General features: G+C 38.1%; 1 protein-coding gene across 1 annotated transcript in view; it reads left to right on the top strand.

The window, feature by feature from the left end:
* NEK11 (NIMA related kinase 11) overlaps positions 1-27,739 on the top strand; it is a gene marked incomplete at both ends in the record, with an annotated part of 94,802 nt that overhangs the window by 45,867 nt on the left and 21,196 nt on the right. Inside the window, 4 exons of the mRNA XM_082309479.1 lie at positions 1,260-1,353; positions 2,217-2,355; positions 20,251-20,375; positions 26,135-26,195. Of these exons, the coding sequence (XP_082165605.1) occupies positions 1,260-1,353; positions 2,217-2,355; positions 20,251-20,375; positions 26,135-26,195 (419 nt within the window). The remainder of the gene's footprint in view (positions 1-1,259; positions 1,354-2,216; positions 2,356-20,250; positions 20,376-26,134; positions 26,196-27,739) is intronic.

The following is a 27,739-nucleotide window of genomic DNA, read 5'->3' as shown; positions in this document are numbered from 1 at the left end:
GGCAAAGCAAGTTAGCAATTCAGTAGGGCAATGACATCCTAGTACAGAAAAATACTGCAAGGTGACATGAAGTCTGAATTTATGGCCTCGGAAACTCTGCAGCTATGTATACCTGCAAATCAAGAGCAATTGCAGTTGAGTGAAAATGCTCAGTAAACCATGTCCTAGCATTACTTGTGCCAACTTGTGATGCCCATATCCAAATGCTACAAACAAAAAACTAAAGGCCTTCATCTCCTCTTGGAAAATATGTCTTATCAGCATGTATGTCTGTCTGACGCTTACCAGTGCATTTAATACTGGAGATGGTATGTAAATTTATTCTCATTTAAAAAAAAAATCTCCTTGAATTGAAACCACTGTGTAAATTTAGCACTTCTTCTGCATGGTGTTTTCAATAATATGGTAGGCCAATTTTTGTACTTATATGAAATTTATAAATAGGAAATCTGTCCCTTTCACTTTTTAAAAACGGATGGAGATTAGAATACTAATTGCAGGATAGTTCTAGTTTGCCTTTCATTTTCTTTACTTCCTTGCACTTTAGTGCTTTCTATTTAGATTTTCATGTTTTTTTCCACAGCAACAAAATTAAATAGATTTATTTTGTAATATAAAGGCAATATATTAATCTTCAAATCTTGTTCTCAGTCATGAATCTTTACAATGGATCTATATTCAGCTCTGGCTTATTGCCAGCTCACTCTCGCTGAAAGTATTTGAAACAGTGCAAAACCAGTACCTTCTCAGACTGGAGATCTGCTTTCAGCAGTACAAACCTAGAGATGGATGGGAAGGGAATATAGTAATGGAAACTGGAAGAGCTGCTTAATGTAGCACCTGGTTTAATTAGTCCCGTACAGAAAAACACAGTTACCAACTCCCTCCCAGGTGAAGCGTTCATAGCATGCAAGTGTTGTGTGCCTGTCTTCAGCTGAAAGGTCCCTGGACTACATGGTAGAATAAAGTCCAAAGTATTTGAGATCTTTGGAAGAAACAAAAAAGACTGGGACTAATAGTTTACTATTTCTCAATTATATTATGCAAGTCATGAAAGAAAAATATAATAATGTTTGGAAATAAGGCCTGAAATCTATTTGTGAGTTCACTAAAACTAACCTCACCTTCAGTAGATGCCATGAACGTTTGGCACCATGGGAGTCTAATTACAGAATTTGTTTTTCCACATCTACTTTTAGAAGATCCCTTTGTGCAGTCCCTGCTATCACATCCTAAACACAAGTATTCTGTATTTACAGACAGTTGGCAGAAGAAAAATATCAAGAAAATATCAAAAGAATGCAAGAGTTCAGGTGCCGTAATTTTCAGCAGCTGAATGTCAATGTCCTACATGTAAGTATAGGCTGCTGCTTCGGAGGCCTCATTTATGCACCTTCAGTGTACACCACTCTTCTGTTTTCCACATACTTTCTTTAGCACTAGAGGCACGGTCCTGTTCTAAGACTAATAATTTGGAAGTGCATCAAAGTCTGGACCGCTTAGCTGAACCTGTGGATCTGTGATGAAGGAAAATGTGTTCTGTTATTCAGATATGGTTCAACAAACTCTCTATTCGTTGCACAATTTTCTTTTATTAGGTCACCCTTAAATCTAAATCTGCTCTCTGAAATGTACTTACTGACAGTCTGTGTGACATCAGAGTTCAAAATAGATTCATTTTCAAGATAACTTTAGAATTGTAATCCTTTAAACACACTAATTTGGCATGGCTGTGGGTTCTTTTCATTTGATTAGTTAAGAATATTAACATTTCAACTGGCTTTTTAGTAAGAATGAAGTCTTGGAATGACTCCCAGTGTAAGCGGTCCTTTGCTTGTAAGCTATCTGCAATAGAAGATAGGCCTGCTCAATTCTAGCTCTACCTCTTATCGTAGAGAGAACAGTATCAGTTTGGAAATAGTCAGTGAAAGCATCACAGAAATAATGAGATTTTGGTTAGTGCTTTGTCTTCTACTTTTTCTTTTGCATGCAGTCTAGTTTCTACTTCCCATTGTGTCTGGAGGAAAAAATACGTTAAATCTATCTCTGCTTATGGCCGAGTCACTACTGATCATTTACAAAAAAGTTAGGATTCTTTTCTAGTGTTTGCCTAATACAAGTCCTAGCAGTTGTGTAGATCAGGGCAACCATTGTATTGTAAGCCTCCTGAATGCTCTAACTGTACCTGTTTCTCCATGCTGCTTTGTTCGACTAAGGAATCTGATGAGCAGACTTCAAAACCCCTAATTCATTCTCAGCCAGTCATTACATGCAACTATGTGTCCATAGGACATGATGAACCAAGTGGAAATGAGACATCAAGTCAACTCTGCATGTCTGAACTTACAGACCATGGTAAGAACTCAAAATTTGATGTTGAAATGAAACTTCCTATAAATAAAGCAAGATTTGATTTTGTCCCTTGTAGTTAATTTATGGTGGGGAAACTGCAGGGTAAAAAGTGGACAGATTTGTAAAGTCGTCAAAAAATTACAAAGAGAAGGAAAATAATCTAGGTGGATGTATGCACAGCGGATGTACAGCAAAGTTATGTGGCCGGAGGTCTGTGTTCCCAGAGTTTGAGTGACCTGTGAGCAGCGACAGAGGTGAATGCACCTTTTCCAACTGAGATGCTGAGTTAGAAGGAAATAGCTTTAACTTAGCACATACGAAATGACCGGTGTTAGAAAAGCATTTCCTAAATTATCCCTCCAGTGTGAAAATGAGTACAAGAATTCAGAGCGTTTGCACCTTTGGTACAAATTGCTGCTGTTTTCTTTATCTATAACAATGAGAGAAGCAGATGGAAACTCTTTAAACTGTGCTTATCTATACTGTCCTTAAATACTTAGCTACTGTCTAGAGGGTATGAAGTACTATATAACATGTACTTTTGTGTAGATAGATGAAAAAATAGTCAAGCTTTTAAAAAAAAGTCAGACTGTGGAAATGTTGTGCTTAATGAGTGTCCTGGTTTCAGCTGGGATAGAGTTAATTTTCTTCCTGGTAGCTGGCATAGTGCTGTGTTTTGGATTTAGTATGAGAATAATGTTGACAACACACTGATGTTTTAGCTGTTGCTGAGCGGCACTTACACTAACTCAAGGACTTTTCAGCTTCCCATGCTCTGCCAGGTGCATAAGAAGCTGCGAGGGGGCACAGCCAGGGCAGCTCACCCAAACTGGCCAAAGGGCTATGCCATACCATATGATGTCATGCCCAGTATATAAACTGGGGGGAGCTGGCCAGGGGACAGCGATCGCTGCTCGGAGACGGGCAGCGGGTAGTGAGCAATTGCACTGTGCATCACTTGTTTTGTATATTCTATTATTATTATTATTGTTATTAATCTTTTCTCTTCCTCTGCTGTCCTGTTAAACTGTCTTTATCTCAACCCATGGGTTTTACTTTTTTTTTTCCCCCTGATTCTCTCCCCCATCCCACTGGGGGGGGAGGGTGAGCGAGCAGCTCTGTGGTGCTTAGTTGCCAAATGGGGTTAAACCATGACAATGAGGAAAATATTTTTAAGAGCACATTTATATGTTTTGTTTCTACAATGTTCTGTAATAGTGTCATACTCTTAAATATTTAAGAATCATTGCGTAAGCACTATTGTGGTGTAAGATTTTTAATCGGTTTAGAATCTTGCAAGTATGCATTAATATACTTTTAAGTATGAAAACTACTTTTCTCCAATAGCTCTGCCTTTTAGTGTTGGTTTATGTACGTCTGTGAAGGTATACACCACTGAACTGAAGGCAACAAAATCAGTTTGTTTGTGGTGGAGGTGGGTTTTTTTAATAGCAAATGTTTTTTTTCTTTCAATATAGCCTCATTTATGTCTACATGGTTGGCTTGCTATTTCACAGTGTAAGGAGGGATGACCTGTGTAGGAGAGAAGCCAGCTGCTAGAAATACATCCTAGGGATAGGGTGGGGAAGCTTGCAAATGAAGAACCAAGAGACAGCAGTAAATGTGGGTGGGAGATGTACCGGGGGAAGCAGACAAAGATACCTAAATAGAAACAGAACAACATGCATTGAAAGGAAAGAAACTGATGTTTCTGCCTTTAGAGGTCATTAAGCTGTTAAACTATAATGACAGAAATTAGATGCATTTATATCTGTGATGTAAAAGTTGGGTCAATGCATTGTACAAAGCTGAATGCATGTTTAATTGCTTTTGCCAGAGTCTCTGACATTGAAGTGGTGGTTCATGAGAAAAAGGAGTTATGGATAGGCAAGAGAAATCACATGGTTTCTCTTCTTCACTTTGTGAATACCTTGTTATTCTTGAAGCTGATGTCAAAGCTGTTACTTACTCTATTCAGTATTCATACTCTTCTTTTCTTTAAACATTTCAGTGCAATCATGCATGTCCTACATGTCTAATTATTAAGTTATTAATGGCACCTTCGTATTTGAAAATGTAGAAACAGTTCCAGCTATTGATTTTTCAATAGAATTTGGTTCTGGATCAATGGGCTATACAACAGAAAAACCAAGATGACTAGAAACAAGGCTATAAAATAGTTTTATAAAGTTGTCTTACATGTTAATAAATCTTGCTAAACCATACTAGGTTAGCAGAAGTTAGACTACAAATACCATGCTAACAAGCTCCCTAACTGAAAACAGTTGAGGAAGAGGAGAAAGGCAGGAGATGATAGAGTCTGTTCATGAAAGCCAGGGAGGCTCAGCAGCAGAGTTACTTCAGGGCAGACCTAAAAAATCCTCTCAGGAATGGGAAAAGCCAGTGGGGAACAGCTAGGGATAGTACCCCAATCCTAATAGATAGGGAGGAAAGTTCAAACTATCTTTGGCTCATATCCTGCAGTCCTTAAAAAAAATTTGCAGCATGAACAGAAGAGAAGAGGAGGGCTTGAAGGACTGAAAGACCAGGCTCTTAAAGGGTTGGAGAGGCATAGAGAATAAAACACCTTACACTCTGCTTTCACTGAAAATTATCTAAAGCATTATGAAACACAGTTGTATGTCATTGGGGAAGGCGTCAAATACAAAGCTCAAGGTTTAGCTTTAGTTAGTAGATTTAAAAACCATGGCATTTTGATCCAGTTTTAGCTGTGGTAGCTACATTTACTGAAAGTTGGGAAAAACAAGGCGGTGTAGTTAGATAAACGAAAATCATTATGACAGTTTGGGGTTTTGGACTTCACGGTGGATGAGTTTCAGCAATGTCAAAACCACTTAAATGCTGTAGACTTCCCTGAGAAGGTTAAGCTTCTCTCCATGTTTGTTTTATGTAGTCCGCAATGATCTTCTGAACATTTTTCATTCTAATTAGCACCCCTGTGCACTTGAGGAACATTTAAAAGAGTTGTCTGAAATAAAAAATTGCTGACCAATTTGTTAGTCTTCAGGCAGGTTTTATATTTTTGGAGTATGAAAGAGATCTGAGTGGACCCTGTGCTTTTGATGTTGAGATGAACTCAGTCTGTTACAGAAAATGTTCATCCAGATTGTGGACAGTTGGTACAAGTTCTTCAGAAACTTAAAGGAGTAATCTGATTCTTATTCTTACAGAGAAATGCTGCAGGCAATGTAAATACTATTTTTTAACGATAAAATTCAGTTAGTTCTTCAACATCGTGTTCCTTACTGTGCTATACTTCAGCTATACTACACAGATTTATTCTTTTCTCATAGAGACTGGGAACGCTTCTGAGTTCTGTGGGACTGATTGAGAGGGTGGTTTTTAAATCTGACTCTTTAGATGTCACTTGCTAAGCCAGACCAGCTTGTGATGGCTGATAGACCTTGGCATGCTGTTGCCTTTCTCCCTGTTTGCTTCTGGGATTCTGGGCACATGTTCTGCAGCATCTTCCATGCCTCAGCAGAAAATGAAGAACTTGGGGAGGGGGAGAGATCAAAGAAACATGAGCTTTTGTGGACAGAAATAACTTTGAAAATAATCTCTGCTTGTGTTACTTAAGCTCAAGAAGAAAGGGATCCAGTTTTAACCTGGGAGTGGGCAGCAGTGAAAAATTATGTGAATAGCAAGTTATGCTGTTTTTGTTTTAATGAGCCAAGAGAGTAAGCTGTGCATTAAGCACACATATTCCAGAGCCATTATCTTGCCTCCTGTTGGTGCTCTGCTAGAGAGAAAGTGCTGTCCCCCAATCCCACCACTTTCCAACCATTTGCTTCTGTTCCATGCAGAGTACAAGCTTCAATTTGACCACCAAGTCCAGACTGTGGCTACCATAGGCATCTACTCACACTGGCCCTTTTCTAAAGAATTTGACCTGTTTTATACACTCTGGAATGTTCCCCCTGCTTCTCTGCATAGAAAGTCGTTTCTGGGCCAAAATATTGCAGTGCTTGTGAACCTTTTTTAGTTCTGGCTGTTTCATGCCAACACTTTCAAGATGCATTGCCTTATTGCCTTGCAGCTTAAGTAGTTCTCTTTCTTCCTTTGCTTATTCTCCTCATGTTTTTATAGGTAGCAGTAATATACTTCTGTGCAATACCTCTATTTTAATGCTTAAACTCATGACTCTGTTCTTTGAATTTTCTCCGTTTCCATTATTCTAGTTCTCAGGGTCACCCAGTGTATGTTGTTATAATACCCTGGTCCTGCTTTGTATTGGTGATGCACTCCCGCTTAGCTTCTGGAAAGCAGCGCTGTGCATACTAACTCCAGCAGAGCAGACCTCTCCCCGGCTGGCTGTGCAGCGCTGCTCTCAGTTACCCAGCAGCGTGTTTCTTCTGCGCCCTTCCCGCCCTCTGTGTGGTCAGCACGCTTGCCGCGATGGGAATCGTTTGAAGAGCTGCTCTGCAATGCTGGCTGACCTTGCAGGGAAATCAAGTGTCCTTTCCTAAAACATCAGCCTATATGCTTAGAAGAACTCATAACTACACAAGCATGGGACATCCTCTTGGCATGCAGTGCCAGCAGGATAAGTAGGCAGGCACACTGGGTTATTAAGGAATAGCTATGTAAATCTTCAGGTTCTGGGACTTTGTCTCTCCAGTTCCTTGATTTGGTTGCATTTTGCATGCATGCTAGAGCAAAGGATTCTTCTGGTTTGGCTACTACTTCTCTCCACACTGCAGATCTTCAAAGAGTCGTGGCCGGTGGGTAGGTAACATTCCTTGCAGTAGTGAAGGTTTGAAAATGTGCCTTAAATTTCTATTTCTCTTAAGATACTATAATAAGTTTCTTAACAGTTTTGCATCTTTACTCATACAATCTGGAGTAAAAAATGTTCTCTTTATTTGTAAAAAGACAGGCAACAGAGTTGCTAAGAAAGAGTCAGCTAGAAAAATTACTTTTATAATGATTATTAACCGTATTAAGTAAATGGCTGAAGTGATATGTTGAGTGTATCATTAGAACGGCATATACTCTTACTGTATTGTTTCAGCTAATTAGAGCACTAACGCATTCCTTGGAAACATAAACCTTTGTAAATATAAACCAATGAAAAAATGGCTTTACTCATTTGCAACTACTTTATGTAATAATTTTAAACTGCATTAAATTTTTTAGATTTGTTAATTGGAAACAAAACTTAAAAGAAATTATATTTTGATAATGAAATATTTATGGAAAGATATTTTATAGTTGTCTTTAATATTCATTGAAAAATGTTGAGGTCTCCATCTTATGTGTCCAGGAATTTAGGTAACTGTCATCAAACAATTTAAAACTAGGGTGGATAGACCAGTTAAAAATATATGGTACTACTGGGAACAGTTTTGCTTTACTATAGATAACTTCATGTCTTTTCCATCTCCAGTTTCTCCAAGTACAAGCAAGAGATAAAAGAGCTGAAGTAAGTTTCGTACTGAGATTGTACTCCGAGACACTGAGCCACTGTCAGCGTTAAATACAAATATTTGTGTGTTGAAAATATATATGTGTATCTTTACACTTCATTTAGTTTCAAGTAATAGTGTAAAATTGCTAATGGTTAATAACTAAATTCCCTTTGTATTTTGATTTGGATTTTTTCTTTTCTACTACATTTCTCCAGCTCATTTTATTGATTAATTATTTCTGAATATTAAAAAGTATACTTTGTAAATCACGGCAACGAAGCAGGAATGGGCAATGCAAAACATGTCAGGATAAACCTGTACCTATATTTCCTTTTTTTGCTGGTACTTACCTAGGAAATAAGTCATTCATCCTCTCTGCTTATCATCAGAAAGAAAAGCCACCTTGCAATGAATTGGTTAACATGACTTCCCCCAGCCACCTGTCTCTTGACCCATTTCTTTATAGAAGTTATCTCCATTTGGACTAGGATAGGTATGCCAATGTACATTTTCTGGAGATCACTGTATAATCAGTGCACATACTTAGCTTTCATTAGTGGTTTTGTGAAAATAATGGCGAGGCAAATTATATTGTAGTGCTGGAAACTAGAGGTCAGTTTATCTATTAAAAAAAAAAAGCTGTAAAAAAAATTTGTCCATATTTAACTGCTTATTTCCGTGAATGATATTGGCTGCAGCTGGAATAAAATTATTTATTTTGTAAAACATGAGCAAAAATTATCGTCCAAAAACTAAAAGTATCTATGAGATACACCCAGCCTTGTTGTTATGCCTGAATATGGTCAGTGCCTTCCTATGCCAGCTAGAATGAGACTGTTCCAGCTCAGCAGGTTCATTAGATATTTAGTGTTCCTTCTGATGAAGCCTCCTTCTAAAGAGCTACTGGAACCATCATGTGAGTAATGCATTACTTTCTAGTATAGCGATATAGTTAATCTTCATCTACTGATTAACTTTATTGAGCTCATAGTCTACTTTTCTGATTATACAAAAAAGTAATCAGAAGAGCAGATGTCCGTCTGCCAGAGAACTGGACATTGAGAGAAGTTTCAGATGTTGAGGGTCATCTTTTCCATGGATTTTGTAGTACTGGTAGACCACTGTGGCTTTTCTGTGTGGGCTACCACACACTGGGCTAGGCAGGATGGAAAATTGCAGCTCTGTCACTACATTACATTAATTATTTGAGTGCAGGTCCTTTTGCTTTGGTTACAGTGTCTTCTAAGGAAGCCGGATTTTACAGCATAATTCCTCTCAACTCTGCATACAACTTGATACCTCTTGACTGGCTCAAAGTTTGCAGAGGTATTTAATAAATAAGAAACACTAGTTATGGAGACTTACTTGTAATGAATCGAGAGAAATCTTTATCAGAGCATGCATTGTACTTATCCATGTGGGAAATTAGTGTGGAATATCTAAAGGTTCTTAGTTTACTACATAGAAAATCCTCTAAGTAGAGAAGCTCAGTCCTTGCAGTTGAAAACAGCATGAAGAGCAAGGCATAATCCCGTTATACAACTGTAATAGCTAGATGTTCAAGGTTTCTGATTCAATTTCTACAGTAGAACTTGCCTTGAAATTGGCTACAAAATCATAAACTGTATCTAAACGTGCTTCCAGATAACTCGGTGCAATTACAGATGCAACAAAAACTACCATTTCCTTACCATCATCTTTGGTCCTTCTGATTTGGATCAGTTTTTACAGTTGAAAGATACTGGGTTGAAAGCTATCTCCATTACCAAACCCCCATACTTTTTAGAGGAGCCATAAGGAGCATTAAATTCAACAAGCTACAGTCTAACAGGCATGAAAACTTAAAGCCATGCACTGGCATTCGTGGCTAGAAGTTCCACTTTATATTCCTATCAATTTCACAGCTGATGAGACATGGTAAACGAGAGTGGGGAACATTAATTTTTTTTAAAGCATTCAAGAAATTACATACGCAAATGCATCCATATTTCTAAGGGCTTGTCCTCATTGCAGCACTTAAGTGCGTGGGATGAAAAAGACAATGCAGCAAAACAGCACTGGACGTAAGGGCCACCAATAAAAGATCGTATCTCGCGTTTTTGGATTGCCAGTACGTTACTAGCTGGGACTTCACCTGCATTCACCTCCATTTCTGTAAGAGCTCCAGGTCTGCATAAACTACTACTCTGCACTTGATAGACACGTTTGTGTGTGGGAAAGGGTCAAGTTAAAGGAGCAAAATAGCTTAAGCTAACTACTTGTGGTATTTAAATTCTTTGTACAGAAAAAGAACGTAAAAAAATTAAGGGCATATAAATTAAAGGGACATATTATATGATCTCTCTGATCTGTATTATATTCTTTTTTATTTCTGTATACTGCAAGGATTATAACATGTTAAATTCCTTAGCTTACTATGTTGCAATACATTACATCTGGCAAACCCCTGATTTCATTACAATTCCAAAACAGCTAAATACATTACAGTAATTGTATACATTATTTCTATATTTCCATTGCTAATTGTAAGTTATGGATATACTGCTTTGAATTTCAAGTGGGCAAAATTCAGTTGACTCTCAAATAGGAAATGTTCACTCATAAAATATTGTGCATTTTTTCCTACTCTGTTATTTTTACAAGCTTTGTTGAAGGATTTTCAAGGTACATTTTTAAATCTTGGAAGGTTAAAAGCCTGTAATATTTCTGAGCACATCTTTAAGCATCTCTGCACATGCACATTTTTTTTAGTGCCTGTAAAACAGTACTTATGTATACTGATTGGGTAACTGAGTAACGCTCCAAAATGTGAACATGCAGACAATCATATTGCTCGAAGGCTTTTAGGAAAATCATGTCTTATTTTGTTTTTCAGTCTGGCAATTCAAAATAGAACAGAATAATGTTTATAATAAATGCCATTAAGCAGCTTTCTGCATTATGATTGTTATAGTATCCTTTGTAACCAGAAAGACTTGTCTCTATTAAGAAGATGTTTCAGTGACTTCTACTGTGGGTTACCCATTGGTCTTCTCTTTCATATGGCTGCCCTGCTTCCAGGATCATAAGGCATATTCCCTGACTTGCTACTTGCTGCAGCGATACCATGGGATGCTTGCTGAGAGAAACTTGCCTGTTTAGTTCTGGTATTTACAGTTACCAGTCCTTCAGTTGTCCTTGGCACATGGGGTGACAAAACTCTTGAGAGTCTCGCAGGGTTTGAAGGCGGAGGCACGCTAGGAGTGTACCCCTCTGACCTGCTCATCTGTCTCGTGTTTTCATTGCTCGGTTTCACACTGAGATCCCACCTTGTCCCAGATTCAATTAAAGGAATAGTAAATTTGATTTATTCTAGCAAAAGCAAGGTTTAACAAAGTTTGCAAGTTTTAGCCACAAAGAAGAAAATTAATCAATGCTTGGGTTTTGTTTTGTTTTGTTTTGTTTTATTTTGTGTGTTTTTTTTTTTTTTAATTGACTGAAGTGTTATTCTTCTAGTTTAAGCAATTCTTCCCTAGAAGTATTGCCTTTGGAGAGCTGTTTTCTTGCTTTGGTTATAGCTCCTCATTTAAACCCTTCTTCCATGAGGGCAGCCATAGAATTAGAGAGATAGATATTCTTGTGAATTTTATGACTTTTAGCAGTCTAGTGTTTATGGTAATTTAGAAACCTCTATGTATAGGTTTCTATGCATTGTACATTATCGTCAATTTTTTACTCGAATGTTTTAGCTTATTTGAGGGCCATCAGGAATTGAACTCTACTCATAACCTCCACAGGAAACCTTTTCCAAAGCTCTGTACTGTTCGGTATGCCTAGCTACTTAAAACTTTCCATAGCTTCACAAAAATTCACAGCTTGCTTGTTACAAGAAATCTTGCTCTTACAGCTTCCCAGAGGGCAGCTTGCAGAATGAAGTGTTTACACAGCAGTTATTTGAAAATCCCAAACACTTTGAAAGTATGGGGAAAAGAGCAAATTATGTTACTCTACAGCTCCTACTTTTTTCTGATCTATTTTTCATACTGATTTAGTTTGGCATTGATAAATAGAGCCTACCTCAAAATTCGCCTTCGTCAATGACTACAGTTAAAATTATTCTCGTCAAGTCTTTTTAAAACCTACATGAGAAGTCCCTTCACTCCTTCCAAAGCATTATGTTGAAAAACATTTACAAAACTGCTTGAATTTAGGGAGCAATTAGAAGCAAATGCACAGAGACTGTATATGTACAAAAAATACTATATACTATTCTATAGAAGATATTTTCAGATAATTTCAGTGTTTTAAATCCTCCTTAGAAAGATACTAGTTTTTATTCCAGATTGTTCTACTTACGGGGCAATATAACTTTACACTGCACTTTAGACTCAAGATTAACCTGATGTAAATAACGACGCACCAGGCATTTACTTGCAAACAAAGCATCTGTGAACAGGATGGTGTTGAAAAACACTCAGTAAGGAATCCCAGTCCACCCCCCAGTCGCAGCTTTCTCACTCACTTATCAAACTAAACAGCATTTCTGGGGGGCTGGGCCAAATGATATGTTGACATAAGAAGCTGGAGCCAATTCCAAGCGAGGGCGAATTTGCTCAGGAAGTAGCTGTAAACACTGAATTAGTTTGCAGTTTCTACCAGTTCACCTTTCAGTGCATGTGACTGTCAGACAACTAGCTGGAGGGAATGAGAAGGTGACAGCAATGAAAAAGCTTGGTTTACATTCTCCTGGTATTTTATCTGCTTCCCGGAGCAAAGTGTGCCCCTGCGATCTAGCAAATACGTTGACTTTCACAAGTTAATTTCACCTAGGTGTTTAAGGTCTCAATACTTTTTTCCTAGATTTGTTTGGTTGCAATAATTTACTTGGTTTTGTATTTGTCCAACATATAACTTATATTACAGCTTATATCCAAATGAAATGTATTTTACATCTTTGCTACATCCAGACTCTCATGCGCACAGCTGCTTACACCAAGTTTGGATCTGAACTGTTCCCATTTGTTTTCTGCTCCTTCAGTAAGTTCTGGTTGTGAAAACATGGCCAATTTATGTCTTAAAAATGGCATTCTTGAACTGAATCTCAGGGAGAAGGAAGTGACTGTCTTGAGGGGCAGCTTTTTGTATTAACCCATGGACTCTTTCCTTCCCAATGCTGTCATCAGATTGAAAGAGAAAGTATCAGGCCATCTCTCCCAGATTCAGCAGGAAAAATGAGTTTTTATTTGAAAGTATGCTTTGACTGATCAAAAAAGTTTAAAATAACTCAAGGACTAAGGTAGTTTTAAATTGATGTCGTAAGGTAGCTTCATGGTCATTTTTCCTTTAATTTACAGCTTTTGCTCTGTTCCTGCTGGAAACTGTGCAAATAATAGGGCAACCTTTACAATAATAGGGACTCTTTGTGCATAAAGGAAATGGCTTCCAAGACTCACTAAGTGCTCCCTGTTATTGACTACATTGCTATATTGTTCTTTCTCTTCATTTATCCATCAGTACTAAAAGGATTTCTGAATATTTGGAAAATTTTTAGGTTTGCTGAACTTTAAACTGTGCTTGAAAGGCAACATGGCATCATCTTCATTGTCACTGCCTACCAGAGCTCCTATTTCTGTATACACGACAATTAGAAAATCAGAAGGAAAAAAAAAACCAAAACACTCAGAAAATTAGGGGAAAAAATGTGGTGAAAGTGTTCTTTCTTGATGTTCATTTTTCTTAACAAGTCCTTTTAGCAATTCCTTTTTTCCTCTCATGCTTTGCTTGTGTACATACTGATAAAATACTGGGAGGTGGAAGGTTTGGGGAAAAGAACTATATGTCCTTCAAATAAAACATTTTTCTTGGAAATTTCATTTGGGTTTAAAAAGAAAAAGTAATTTTTCCTTGGAAAAACATTTTGAACTAACTACTTCATCTCTAACATCAGGTAGTAGAAGATCCCCATAAGGCTACTCTGATCTACATCCTCTTTATCTCTGTTTTTCCTAGACATTTCACAATAGGTAAATCATCACTCAGTGAAGCCCACAAGTGAATTGAAGCTTTTTTCCTTTTTAAAATGCTAAAAGGAGAATTATAAAATATTAATGTTTAACTTTGGTTGTATTTCTAGTTCTCATTTAAAGCAACCTATTTTCCTTTACGTCTGTGCTGTACACGCCCACATCAGAAGGTAATTCTTTTAATGACTTCATAGTCCTTTTGTGCTTAGCCAAAAGGATCATACAAGACTTTCATGGGCACAAAAGTCCTGTTACATCCCTTAGTTCATTTCTTAAACAACACGTTTCCTGAGAGTCTTTTTCAGCCTAATTTAGAAGAGCCAGACAAAAGCTTCCACTGACTTTCTGAACAATGAAGCTTCAGAGCTTAATAATGCATATCTCATCTGCAGCTGACCAAAGGATGGCGATTCTCTTTGATGAAAACTTGTGAGGTTGAAGTTTTTTTGTCTTGCATTGGGAAAAAAAAAAAAAACAAACCAAACAATATGAGTGAGCTTAAATTATAATAATGGAGTTATCTTATTTTTTCTAATCATATGAGTATTGACCTGAACTGCAGAAGGGCGCAGAGCCCTTGCTCTCCTTTGCGGTAGAATTTCTCATTCAGCATTATGTAGCTCAGGGAAACATATCTCTATGTTTCAAACCTCTCTCCTAGTGACAATGCTTCAACTTTCTGTTTTCTCCCTTGAAGAGAGAAATCCCTTTCTGGTTTCTCCCTCTGTGATAGCTGATGCACTGTTCTGAAGAGTCCTGGCCAGCCCTGTTCACCATCTCCTTTTGCCTGTGATTTGTGAGAAGGTATACACATTGCAGGGGCATATAGAAACAGGCACGTTTCTGCTTAGCTTGTGAGTGTGTATGTTAAATATGTGCATACACACAAATAGATCTGGTGTAATTCTAAACAGTTTGTTTGTGGAGCATCGTGTAACCACAGAATCATAAAATAATTTCGGTCGGAAGGGACCTCTGGCAGTCTATAGTCCAATTCCCTGCTCAAAGCAGGTCTGATCAGATCAGGTTGCTCAGGGCTGTGTCTGGTCAAGTCTTGAACACCTCCAAGGATTGAGCTCCCGCAGCTTCTTTAAGCCCTATTCCAGTATTCGATCACTCTCATTGTAAAAGTTTTTTTTCCTAATGTCAAATCGGAATTTATGATGTTCTAGCTGGTGTTCATTGCCTCTTGTCCTATTACCGTGCACCTCTGAGAAGAATCTGGCTCCATCTTCCTTTTATTCTCTGAGCAGATAGTTGTAGACAGCAATAAGGTTTCCCCTTTACCTTCCCTTCTTAGGGCTGAATGGACCCCAGTCTCCCAGCCCCTCCTTTCACCCAGGTGCTCCAGCTTGGGGGCTACTGTGGCATTGGCTCCAGTAGGTAACGCCTGCTCAGATGGGATCAAACTGGAGTTTGCTGATGAGTTTTCACAGAAAGGAAAGGACCAGGGGCACCTCTACATTACTGGCGCGGTCCTGCCGGTGGGCTGTCTGGCAGCCCAGTGCAATGCAGAAGCAGAAGGCGGAGGAATGCTTTTCTCTGCTCTTGCCTCAGTCCCCAGCGAGGCTCACGTACAAAGCCTTGCAAGGTGGGCAGTGCAAGTGTCCATGTCCTGGCTCCCCTTCTTAATTTTTCAAGCTCTCTGGCAGCATGTGGTAGCAGAGATATTGGTAGCCCATAACAGCTGCCATATAGCACCGCTTTTCAGTGTGTTGGTTCATGTCACTGTAACATATAACTGTAACAATGCACTCTTAGTGCATTATATCTCATGACAGTACATGTTTGTCAGAGCAGTCTAATGCTTTGCTCCTCACTTTGCTGTCTGTAGGACTCCACAGGCCAAGGAGCGTAGCTACGTGAAACTGTAACAACTTTTTTCCTTAAGATGGGAAAGTGACAGCTGAGAAAACCTGCTTTTTCCCAGAGATGCAGTGAAACCTTGGGATTAAAAAAGTACAATGGTCCTTAAGAGCCAAGTGTGACTTTGTTACTGTGAATACAAGTGGTGAAAATGATCATATGTTATACCATTCTGTTTTCTTTTTTCTTCTCCTTTTTTTTAAATAAAAGAGGCCTTACTTATTGTGTTCTGCATGCACTGGAATGTGAGAATGCTGCGTCGATGCACCAATTGTAAGCGTGACTTCAAGGCAAGAGAAAATTAAAGATATTTATCAAAGTATTTTCATCTCTTTGGAGAAAACTGTTGTTGTTGCCAAGTTACCATGCTACCTGGAACAAGCTCTTGGTGGATTTAAGCAAAATATTACAAGTATCGCATTCCTTTGTTTTCTGCATAACTTGTCTTCTTGGGAAATAACTGTGCTTTTATGATTTTTTTAGATAATGGGTTTTTACCATTCCTTCTGCTATTAGCGTCTTGGTAATATATAGAAAGAAATCTAAAGAGAATGTTATTATTCAGAGCTCGTTTTCTTTTGAATATCTAATAGCAACTATCAAGTGTCTCAATGCTATACCTAAGCTGCCTAGCAATACATAAGCAATAGCTGAGTTTGTTGTGAATGAAGTGCTTTGTAAGCAAATAAAAGGTACCGTGACTGGCCTTAGTGCAATATGCATAGCTAGATAAAATGTAATGTATTTTCAGAAATCAGCTGACAGATTGGGGGGCATTAGAGGGCAGAAGCAGCCATAGAGACCTTCCTTTTTGCTCCATATGGAGCATATAAGTATGCTGTATCAGAGGGAGAACAGGCATCTGAGGGACAACTATATTACAGCAGTGTCACAGCCATCAGGTTGCATCTTTTACCAGCTGGCACAGTATTAGAAACCTTTATATCGGGTGTTACCATCACCTTTCTTTTACTAGGGTCTGCAAGGAAAGCAAAGTCCCTGTCTACCATGTCTATGCTGCACAGGGTGACTTTTGTCGTATACAAGGAAGGGGGTGATTTGGACTTGCTGTGCTCGGGCAGGTCAGGAGTGCTGTGTGAGCAAGGGGGCCCAATGGGCTGCAGACGGTGTCAGAACCTTCTTAAATATGATGCCGTTCTTCTCCCCGTCCAGCTGTTGAAATGAAGAGGCAGGGTACCCTGGGTTCTGCAGCAGCAGTTTCGATTCTTCTTTCAATATGGTAGACTTTATGTTCACCTCACTAGCACCACTTTTTTACCCAAGTACCTTCCAGGCACAAATAGGCTTAATTTCTGTTTTATGTCAGAACAAAGGACAGGGTCAAAGTCTTGGCCTTGGAGTTTATGCTAGGCTCTGCAAAGGTGTGTAAACAAAAGTCAAACAGAGCTAGCCCAAAGGTCAACATTTTTATTAAAACTACTCTTCTGAAAGCATAAACCAAGGAGTTTTCTTCTGTGCTGCATTGCTGAGGTGTGCAACTGCATCAGTAATGTTCAGGGATGGTGGCAGTAACCAACCTTTTGCTACCTGGTTAGTGGAAATTGGAGGTGTGTGTGAAATATCCAGGATCATGGGAAAACTCAGGTAGCAAATATTCTGGAGGGTAGAGTTCAAACATGGAAATGGAAGCATATGGGACCCAACCTCCCCTGACAGTGCCTGCCCTGAGCTAAAAATACCAGCTTACTCAAGTTATCTGCACTTACATTTTACTAGGCCAGCACGGGTACAGGTTGCTACGTTGATTTGTGGTATCTAAAGCCAGCTTATGTGTTCTTGAAATTCGGCTGATCCTGGGTAAATAAGCTGTTCTGTACTCAGATTAATTCAGCAGAGAACCAGAGATGTGTGTCTGCATCATGCATATGGATGACTGGGAGTTGGCTCTACTTAGTAAGACTCAAGGAACTGTTACATGCAATCATATAGTCTAAATGAATGTGTTGATGTTTTGAAGGTGCCTTCTTTGAAGATGCTTGTCATAAAACCAAGAAGTTTTAAAGACTTGTATTAGCTAAATCCCAAGTTCCCATCCACTGAACATGCTGTCTTCTTTCAGAAATGTCACTTGGAATAGTTTCTGAATCAGGGCCAGTAAACTTGTGTACCCTGGAACATCTCTAGTGTCTGAACTAGCATTTAAAATTGTATTACTGAGCTCGGATTAACTGGCTGTACATGAACAGCTGTCAAAACAATTTCACAAATGGTAAAGTGAGCAATTCTGACAAGGATTAAAAAGCTGGCATGGAAGTGGGATACAGGCAGTGCCAGCCCTGTCACATAGTTCAGAGGCTTCAGCAGTTTTGGCTGGTCATGGGCTACTCACAAGTTATAGAGCTTTACTGTAGCCAGAGCAGACATTTTGAAGTTACTTTTATGAGTAAAAAGACTGATTTTGATACTGTGTTTGGTTGGGAAGGGGAGTATTGTGGTTTTTAGTACAACAGTAAACAAATACATAATGTGGGAGGAGAAGACGACTCAGAAAACACTAGCATAGTCCAATGTTTGCATTACAGCATAATAAATAGGCTGATTCATATGTACTTGAATGCAGATATACACATAGGTAGAATGCAGATGAACCTCATAAAATTATACTAATCACAGGAATGACAGCCTTTCTGCAAGAAAGAAAAATTAATGTTCACTCCGTCTGGAAAAGGAGATGTATCTTCATTTAGTAGTGTTCTTCCCAGGCTAAAAAGGAATGATGTTTAAGGGTTTTTTTTTTTTAGATTAAGTGTTCAGCTTTTCTGACAAATGGCACTTCGTAGAACTCAAACAATTAAAAGCAATAATAAATTATTTTGCAGGAAGAAGTTTTTGGGTTGGGGAGGTTCTTCTCCTGGAAGCCCATGTATTGATCCTCTTTTATTTTAAACTGAGAAAAGTGAAAAATAGAAGAAGAAAGGATTAGAAATTGTGGCAGTGGAGCATGGTGCTGTTATGCAGCTTCCATGAATATCTTAAAACAGAGAAACCTGAGTGAAAATGTGTCAGCATTTTGGAGGTAAATCAAGTTTATAAAAAAGGAAGTATTTTTTAAAATGCTCCGGAGACAGTAGGTAGTAGAGATAATATCTCACCATGAGAGCTTCAGCCACTTAGTGCTGCAGGTAAATACATTTTCACTTTTTTCCTGAGTTCTCTTTCTTATGCCTTAAAGATTAGAATTATTCCTCCTGCCCAAACTCCAATGTCTTTTAATGGATTTTAATTGTATTCCCTTGTTTAAATACTTTTGGGTTTTTTATCCATGTGAAGCAAGTAAATAAAAAATCTATTAAGCATTTTTAATGGCATATTATTGGAATTGTGTAATATTTATGATAAGTTAGTTTATATTTCTTTAAAGTGGTAGACTTAATTGGGGGGAAGAGTGGAAATCAGCATTAACTAAAGTTAGGACTATGGTGATTTATGACAGCTGAATATTAAGCTGTTTTTGTCTTCAACTAACATTTCTTGTAATAATACCAGGCAAAGACGGATACCAAACATTTTCTGTTCGAAAACTGTTAGCATAAAAATATTGTTCCTGGGCTTGGTGTAACTTACCTTGATAAATCAATAAGGGACTGCCTACAATCAAAGCATGGGGGGTAGCTCTCCTGGAGTATTTGTCTCCATATATGCTTAGGGCTACTGATGGGATGGCTGGCAAGCTGGGCTCCCAGAATCCCTGGGGATTCTGCTTTTTATTCAAATAGTCACCACAGCCCAGCCTCTGCTTAAAATTCAACATATGCTTAGGTGCTTCTGCTGAGAAAGGACAGCTCGCTGAAGCAGGTGCAATCAGGCCTCGAGCCGTTTACTGACTCCTTAATTACCGAGCCTGGGATGCTAAAGAATTTCACCCAGAGCGGAGTGGTTGGGGTGTCTTTCATGCTGTGATGAATGTATTGAGTTTTAATAACAATTATTGTACTTCATAGGCTCATTGGCTATGTGAATATTGCACTCACTGCTATTACTAAAACTTGTGATAGTAACAAATTGAGAGAGCATGACGCCCAAGTATGCATAGCTTGACTTTACACCAATTTCTTTTATTTTGTTGTGCTTTTGCTTCAGGGAAGTTTGGAAAAAGATACAGATTTTATTTCTTTTATCTTTTAAACATGTGCCTGGTATATATTATTTTCCATTTCAGCTTAGTAGTTGTATTCACCACGGGTTATGTGTGTTAGAGAAAACTGAACTGGGGCATAACTTCAGCTCATGAAAGCTGGATTCAGTTCAGTGCTGACTCTGCTTTGACTAGATGATCCCATGAGGTCCCTTCCAGCCTGATTTATTCTATGGTTCAGTGATTTCAGGCCAAAATCAATATAGAAGCTTTGAGGTCATTAATTTACGTATGATGAAGATCTGACCTTTTGCCAGAGACAGCTTTAGCGCTGCTTATCATGTCATCAGATATCAACATTTTAATCTGAGAACCTATCCCTTGATTTCAGTTACAGAATGCATTGCTAGTGACATAACACGGGTGGTATAAAATCCATTTTATCTTTTTAACATCAGGCATATTGTCTGTCTATATATTTTAAACTCATAATTGCCTTTAGAGATCCCTGAAGACCCAGCAATTGCAGAAGAATATTATAATGATGAGTTTGAATCCTGTTCAGAAGGCAGTGAAGAGGAGGAGGATGTGGAAGCATCACAGACAGTCTCTAAGACAAATCACCAGGTATATGTGACCTTTGGGAAAACAGTATACGCTTGATGCTCATGGGAAAATTAAGCTCCTTCCAAGATTTTGTCCTACTGACATTACTGAAATTTGGTTTTGTTAGGAATGTGTGTGTATATCAATATCATGAATTAATTATATGTGTATGCATATGTAATTCTTGCATTCCTTCAAGATTAAGGATAGCGCTCCCATGAATGCCATAAGGCGGATTGTTGTCAGTAAACTTACTTGTGACTGGGAAACACTTAGAGTGGGGTTCTCACACATCTTAGCTATGGGTAAATTAAGTTAAAGCTGAAAGTATACTTCAAGCATAAGATCTAAGTTCCAGCTCTAATTCCTGGGGACAGATAGGCACTTTTAGTTGCCACTTCTTCCTGCCTATGTTAAACATATTTTCTAGGACAGTGTGATGAACTGTGAGCCTAAACAGCTGCAAAACTTGAGCAGCAAACCTGTAGACTTTCCCGAGAATCTCAGAAAGTGTCAGTGAAGAGAAAACTTATTATTGAAAGGTTTAAAAGTAGCTTTATCAGGTGAGGCTGCCACAAGAAAGTCTTAGGGATTGCAGTGTGGAGAAGGTTGAAGATTATTGGAAAAGGCACCTAATTTAGATTTGATCAGAATGAGCTGAGATGAATCTTGTCTCCAGTGATCAAGTTTCATTGAAATCAATGAACTTAAATGCCCAAGTCAGTTCTGAAAATGGATCTTCCTAAGATATTCAGGAACAATTCATTTCTCCCCTGGGCCACCAGCTTAAAGCATTGCGTACAGTGCCTCTGAACAGTACTGTCTGATTCTGCTTAGGATGATATAAGCTATCCTGAGTTCATGTGCCAATTTGGCAGAACAGAGTGTGATGTCTCTCGTGTTTTAGGGAACCAGCCATGTATGCTAATACTCTTCACTAAATTATAAATAACTTGTACTGATTTTTGAAAATTTTGAACTAATAGCTTCTTTAAGATGTAGCTTTTAAGGCAAAAATAAAATGTTTGTGTGAGAAATCAGAACTCTACTTCTACCATGGTAGTTGGGAGACCTGAAATTCTCTCACCAGTTAAACTTGAAGTTCACTCAGAAACAGCTTCATTTGATCTAGAAATGCCCTCCTAGCTTTCAAACTAAACACACAGGATGTTTGAAAATTCAGGATCAGTTTATACAGTACTGGTCTAAAGAAATTATTAGTCAATTGTAAATGGAATATCTAAGACAATGGAATATCTAAGACAATGCTTTTTTTCAGTTTGCTGGGTCTGTGTTTACCCACAACACATAGACACGCAAACACTCTGTTGCCCAGAAAGTCTACCACAAGATACTCTTGAAAATAAATTATTGCTCACTTTCATCAGACTCTGAGATAATTTAGAACGCCTTTTAAAATTTTCCTTCAACTTTCATTGACGGTATCATTAAGTGTCAATCAATAGTGTTTTTGAACATGCAGACTGCTGCTTCGAATTAATGAAGGGCAGAAGATAAAAATAGATTTCTCAATAATGCAGAATAAATTAGGTGTTGGCAGTCAGATCTGAGCAGCGACATTCCCTCATTTTGCAGTGATTCAGAATTCAGCAATGACAAGAACCATCACCGTGGGCTGGAAGAGCTGTCCCACTGGCACCTCTTGTCTGAATCCAGCCCCGAAGGCCCTGAGGCTTCCTTTAGCATCAGTCTGTGTGCACACAGAGCATTAACCCTCTGTGAACTGGCCTGCACAGACTGACTGGGAAGCACCCCCTGTGACCATTTGCCTTTTAGGACTTCCTCTATCAAAGAAACTAATTGTCTGTCTTTGTTTTTTTCTCATGTTGACCCCAGTACCTTAGATAGAGCAGAATTGTGTTCCTGGGTATTGACACAATCACCTTTTCTTTTTCTTGAAAAGTGAGCATAATTTTCAATTTTCCCTTCCTCAAGTGAAAAATTCTGCAGTAAGTGTGAGGTCAAAGCAGACTGAACATAGCTGTGCAAATCTCCACACCTATGTCTGAACTAAGAGAATGGAGAGTCTATCCGGTAAGGGGAAGTAAGCAAGCATTTTTAGGGAATAATGTTATCTTGGTGTAAACATCTAATGTAGGTTAGATGGAATATGCTGAGAGGTCCCTCTTTCTCTCTGGTGATTATAAAGGGTTCTACAGTTATTAGCATGCATGGGACATCTTCATTCTGGATGTCAACAGTTATGTGAGATGAATCCCACTCAAAGGTAGGTGGGATCATGCTCAGTATTAATAATAAGCTCCAAATCCTACCAGAATAGATTTGATCTTGCTAGTATATAGCAGGGGTTTGCTTCTGCAGTCATTTACTTAATACCAAAACTCCTACTGCTATTCCTATGATGGGATTCATACTCTTAAACCCTTTCTTCAAAAATACCTTCATAAATTAAGCTTTTGGAGGTGTGCGCTAATAAGGAAGTCATTGCACTGCAGCACAGGATAAAGACTTGTAAGATATTTACCTTCCTAATCTGTGCAAATCTCTCAATTTTCCAGTGCCAAAATTGCTTTACTAGTTACTTCTGTGCAGAGAGTGCAGAAATGCTGCATCTGGTAGTGCTCCCTGGTGACCCCATTACTTCAAACAATGATTAAAAAAAGTTCTGATGTTCATGCAGTAGCATGGAGTCAGAAAAGTCATCTAATTGAACAACACATTAGGGTGCATGATGTAGAAAGAGATCTGAGCTATTTATTGAAACTATATTAGGCTCCCACAGATGTCAAGACAGACTGAGAAGTAGTGGCCTTACGTGGGATGCAACACCTCCTCAGTTAAGAACGTAGAGTTAGGCACTGGAACTGTATAATTTTAAAGGTTTAGGATGGGAGCTGAGACAGCTATTTTTCCCATGTTGATATCTTTCAATGCAGCCTGTGTGTTTTCAGCTACATTGTCCAGTTGCAGATGTGGAGTTACCACAGATTTCAGACCCTAAGCACATCTGGACCTCTCTTGGTTGTAGCATTGGAGTTTAGTGTCCTTTGTCCCTCTCTTTTGAAGCAGAAACGCAGATTGCACAATTTCAAGCAGCAATTTGCCAATTACTTTTCCAGACCTCTACCTCTTCAAGCCAATGGCTCTTTTCCACATGTTTTTTTTCTAGGAACACTGGTTTCTAATTAGGGGAAAAACATGAAAGAGAATGAGAAACTGTTTCTAAAAAAATTAAAAATTATGAAGCTTAGGAGAGGTTTCATCTTGAAAAGTTAGTGCACAGTGAAGCTTTCATTGGCTTTGATTTAGCTGAGATGCTAATGGATGCTTTTTACTGCAGTTTATCACCTTGTTCTTTGTGTTTTCCCATAGTGGCAATAATAGCAAATTTGCCCTCTTCATTATGACAAAGTCTACTAATGGTACATTAGCTTCCTATTTTTAATTTCCAGGTTGCTTCTGAGATGGTCAAACCAGATAATCATCTGGCATAAATTATCCTATCTCCAGTGGCTGTGGGTGGTCTGTGTGCTGTCACCCAAAAAATTCTCCCCTGGATTCCTAACCTGCACCTTGGCATGGCCTCTTGCTGTTAGAAAGGGGTTCGCTTGTTCTGAATTTGAAATGTGCAAGCATTCATCCACGCTGGCTCTTACCTGTAGGAGTGCCTCTCTTCTGCACATCTGTCAGAGTCCCTTGCCTATTCTGTAGGGCTTTGCTTTCTCTGCAAAAAAGAGAATCATTAAAGAAATACATTAAATAGATAAGCATATTAAATAAAACAGCTAAAATCTCTTGGATTGCTAACCCAAGTGGAGAAAAGGCACAGATAGTTTCTACCTCAGTGTAAGTTGATTAGCCATTTATTCAACTATTTACCACTGTGGGAAAACCACATTCTCTTCCTCATTGAAATTTTATTTCAAGATAGCCAAGTTAAGCCAGCTAGTTTCTTTGAAAACCAGTGGTGATGAAAGTGGTGAAAGTATATCTTTTGCCTTACAGTGTAATGAGAAAAAATCAGCTCTGTTGTGATATTTGGAGTAAATATGATGTCCTGTTGTGAGAAGTCAAAGGTTTGGGAATTACAATCTTTATCCCATTAAAAAAGAAAAAAAGGTTTTATTAAAGAAATTGTATTAATACCCTGTGTGGCCATTTACTATGTTTTTGTCTGTGTGTCTATAGATTTGCAGTTAACTGTTAGCGATAATGAAAATAAAAATAATTACAAATTTATATTGGCAGAAAATGAATATAAAATTTTAGTTTTGAATGAAAAATATTTAATAACTTTTTAATGAAGTCCTAAAGGTTCATTTAATTTTTGTTTTCTTTACAAATACAGAGAAATTATATCTGTAATATTAAGTCTGCCTTAATTCAATATTCAACATATATTGTATATGTAAATGTAATGCATTCTGTAGCATTTCCTGGGCACTTTACTGCTAACTGGGAAAAGCCCCAGTTAAGCAAGTTCAGATTAGTTTGGTCATCTGAGGTAACTCAGGCACTTTGGATGGGCTGCAGAACTGGAAACCTTGGTGCTGTCTTTATCCAGCCAGGACCCCACAGGCTGCTCCAAAAGAGCAAAGAGGCTCCTTCAGACCTATGAGCCTTTGGGTTATATCTGTTGAAATGGCCAACCAAGAAGCTGAGTCCCGTCTTGCAAGCCTCAGCTAAAATAGCAGAGCCTGTTTCAAATATAAGCCCATGAAACAACTTAGGGTGATAAGAAGTTAGATCATGCTCATCCATAACAGCTCTCACTTGCACCAAAAGGTCAGTAACCAGCTAACAGTCATTGCCAACAATTATTGTTATCCTGTTAAGGTATACTGGCAGTTCCTCAGTTTGAGAAACTTAGAATGAGCATTTTGAGTAAGATCACAGAGAAATATAAAGCAGATTGTCTATTGTAGAAGCTGAGGTCAATATTGTTTCTTTTTAGTTCAGTGTTTTAGATTTTAAAACCATAGGCTTCTCAATATTTTTTAAAATACAGATTTTTAGCAGATTTTTCAGCAAGGTCATGATTTTGACTTTCAGTTTTAAATAGTCAAGAAATGGCATATTGTCAAATGTCATACAGCAGCAGCTTCTAGAAACTCAGAGTCCAAGTTTCTCTTGGCCTTTAATAAAATTGTGATCTACTTCCTGGAGCACAATCATTGCTCAATGGCCAGATCTTTAAATTTCATCTGCGTACACAAACAACATTTCACAGGAAGGGCATCATGGCAAAACTTAATCATTTGTCTGGTAACAGAATACTTGAAATAGAAAAGTGCTAAAATGTCTTCTTAATTAATTTTTTTCAATTAGTTGTTCTTACTAGGTATGTAAGTAGATGCAATTACATGAAACGTATTAATTTGCAATGGGCAGCTATCATAAGCATAAGAAATTTTGGCATAGTTAAGAAGTACATACTTGCCTTTTTCAATGTAATATTGGTTTAGATATTCTGGGACTAACTGATGATAAAAGCATACCACCCTCCATAGTAAAGATATCTTCTTTAAACTCCATGCACAGTTGCTCTCACACTTGTGTTCTGCAAGGAATCTGACATAAATAATTGTTTATATATGACATCGTTCCCAAGCCTTGTGTTTTAGGAGAAGAAGACACAGAAAAAGTCCTGAGTATTGTAAACTCTTTGTAGTCTAGTGTTGACACTCACTGGTGTAAGTGATATCCTTTACATTTGTGGGATCATACCTCTGGTACTTAGTGTTTATATTTAAGTTTGTGCTCACACTAATGCTACTCCTTATTTCATTTATCCACAGGACAGTGATATCGAGGCAATGGTCAAGTATTTGGAGAATGTCCTGAATAATAGCTCATTGGGTAAGATGATGTCTCTTCTTTAAATGCAATAGAAGCAGTTATTAGCAGTCTGTATTCATCACAGTCCAATTATTTCCATTTTGCAACAAAATAACTCAAAAAATGTGATCTTCTTGAAAATTGTTTCCTTAATCTACTGCAGAGAAGTATAAATATGCCAAAAGAAAAGGCATACACAGTTAAGTGCTTTTGTTGAAAATAATAGAGCCATAAAGCATGATGGTCAGAAGTGTGGAATATTATAACAAAAGCTTTTAAAAACTTGGCTTCTGCTGTCTTTTCTCCAGAGGAAAATATTTAAGGATATGTAGGTTGTTTTATAGTTTCTAGTACTGGTAAAAATAAGAGAAAATGAATTAAAATCTTTATAAATTTTTTTTAAAATGATGATCCAGGTTTGGGTAATATTTATTTTATTTTAGTGTCTCTCATTACAAGCACAGAAAAATCACTGAGAATTTAAGTTTGAATTTTAATCCTAAAATTTCCTGCAAGTTCTCTCTATAAATTTAGAGTTTGAAACCCTGGTTTCTCGTGTTCTACTTAAAAGCTAAAAAGAAAACTTAAATGAAAAAAGGCTATTTACTGAGGCTGGTGTAGTCACTGTCCTTGAAGACCACCAGGTTGAACTGTGCCAGCAGCAGCCTGCGTGTGGGTTGCATGAAAGCCCAGCTGAGTTCCCAAAGGCTCCCGTGGGAACTGCAGTCTTGTTTAGCTGCCTCATTTACACTCACTCAGTCGGGACAAACCTGAATCAGTATTATCTTGTGGCTCTGACACGAGAATGTAGGGGAAGCCTGGGAAACCCTCCTTGTAGATGTTCCTCCAGTGCTGAGCTCTGTTTCACCCCTGCTCATGAGCATGGACTGATGGGAAGAGAAAACCAAAGAAGAAAAAGGATGAAAGGGAGTAATCAAAGCTGTGGCAGAAGTGGAAATAGGGACAAAATTTAGCTCTATGCTTCAATATTTTGTTATTTTAATGAAAGAGAGGAATTGCCTTGAGGGCTTCTGGGAATAAGCCAGAGTATAAGCCACAGACAGACAGTGGTATTTAAAAAAATCTTAGTATTAAATAGGATCTTGTCTTCCTCTTTTTCTTTAAGTATTAAGAACAAGAAGATGCCTTTCTAAATTATTATATTAAAGAATTAAATTGTGCTTTAATCATTAAAAAAAAATCTCTGACCAGTGTGTGCTGAAACTTTGCAGTGGGGATCATTTTTATGCATTTGCTAACATTCATTTATACCTTGCTTTTTCTTCACTGGGTTGCAAATTCATGTTACATCAAAATTTTCTGTATATGGTGCATTTTACATAGGTTAGATACTTGTTCTCTTTGTTGCCCCTAAACCTAGTTATGTCCACTTCATGTCTGCATTTTTTTAACTGATCACTAGCAAGTTGGTTATAGCCATAGGATTGCCAGTGCCAGCCTGTGCTTCACCTCTCGTCATCCCATGCCCTTAGTCCTTTAGACCTCATTCTTTGTCCCCACTTTTCAAGGCATCTGCTGTTGTACCAGGCCTGTATTTCTCTATG

Source organism: Platalea leucorodia (genome assembly GCF_965183815.1).
Source record: "Platalea leucorodia genome assembly, chromosome: 1".
In the NCBI taxonomy this organism is placed as follows: domain Eukaryota; kingdom Metazoa; phylum Chordata; class Aves; order Pelecaniformes; family Threskiornithidae; genus Platalea; species Platalea leucorodia.
This window is presented reverse-complemented; position numbering and strand designations above follow the sequence as displayed.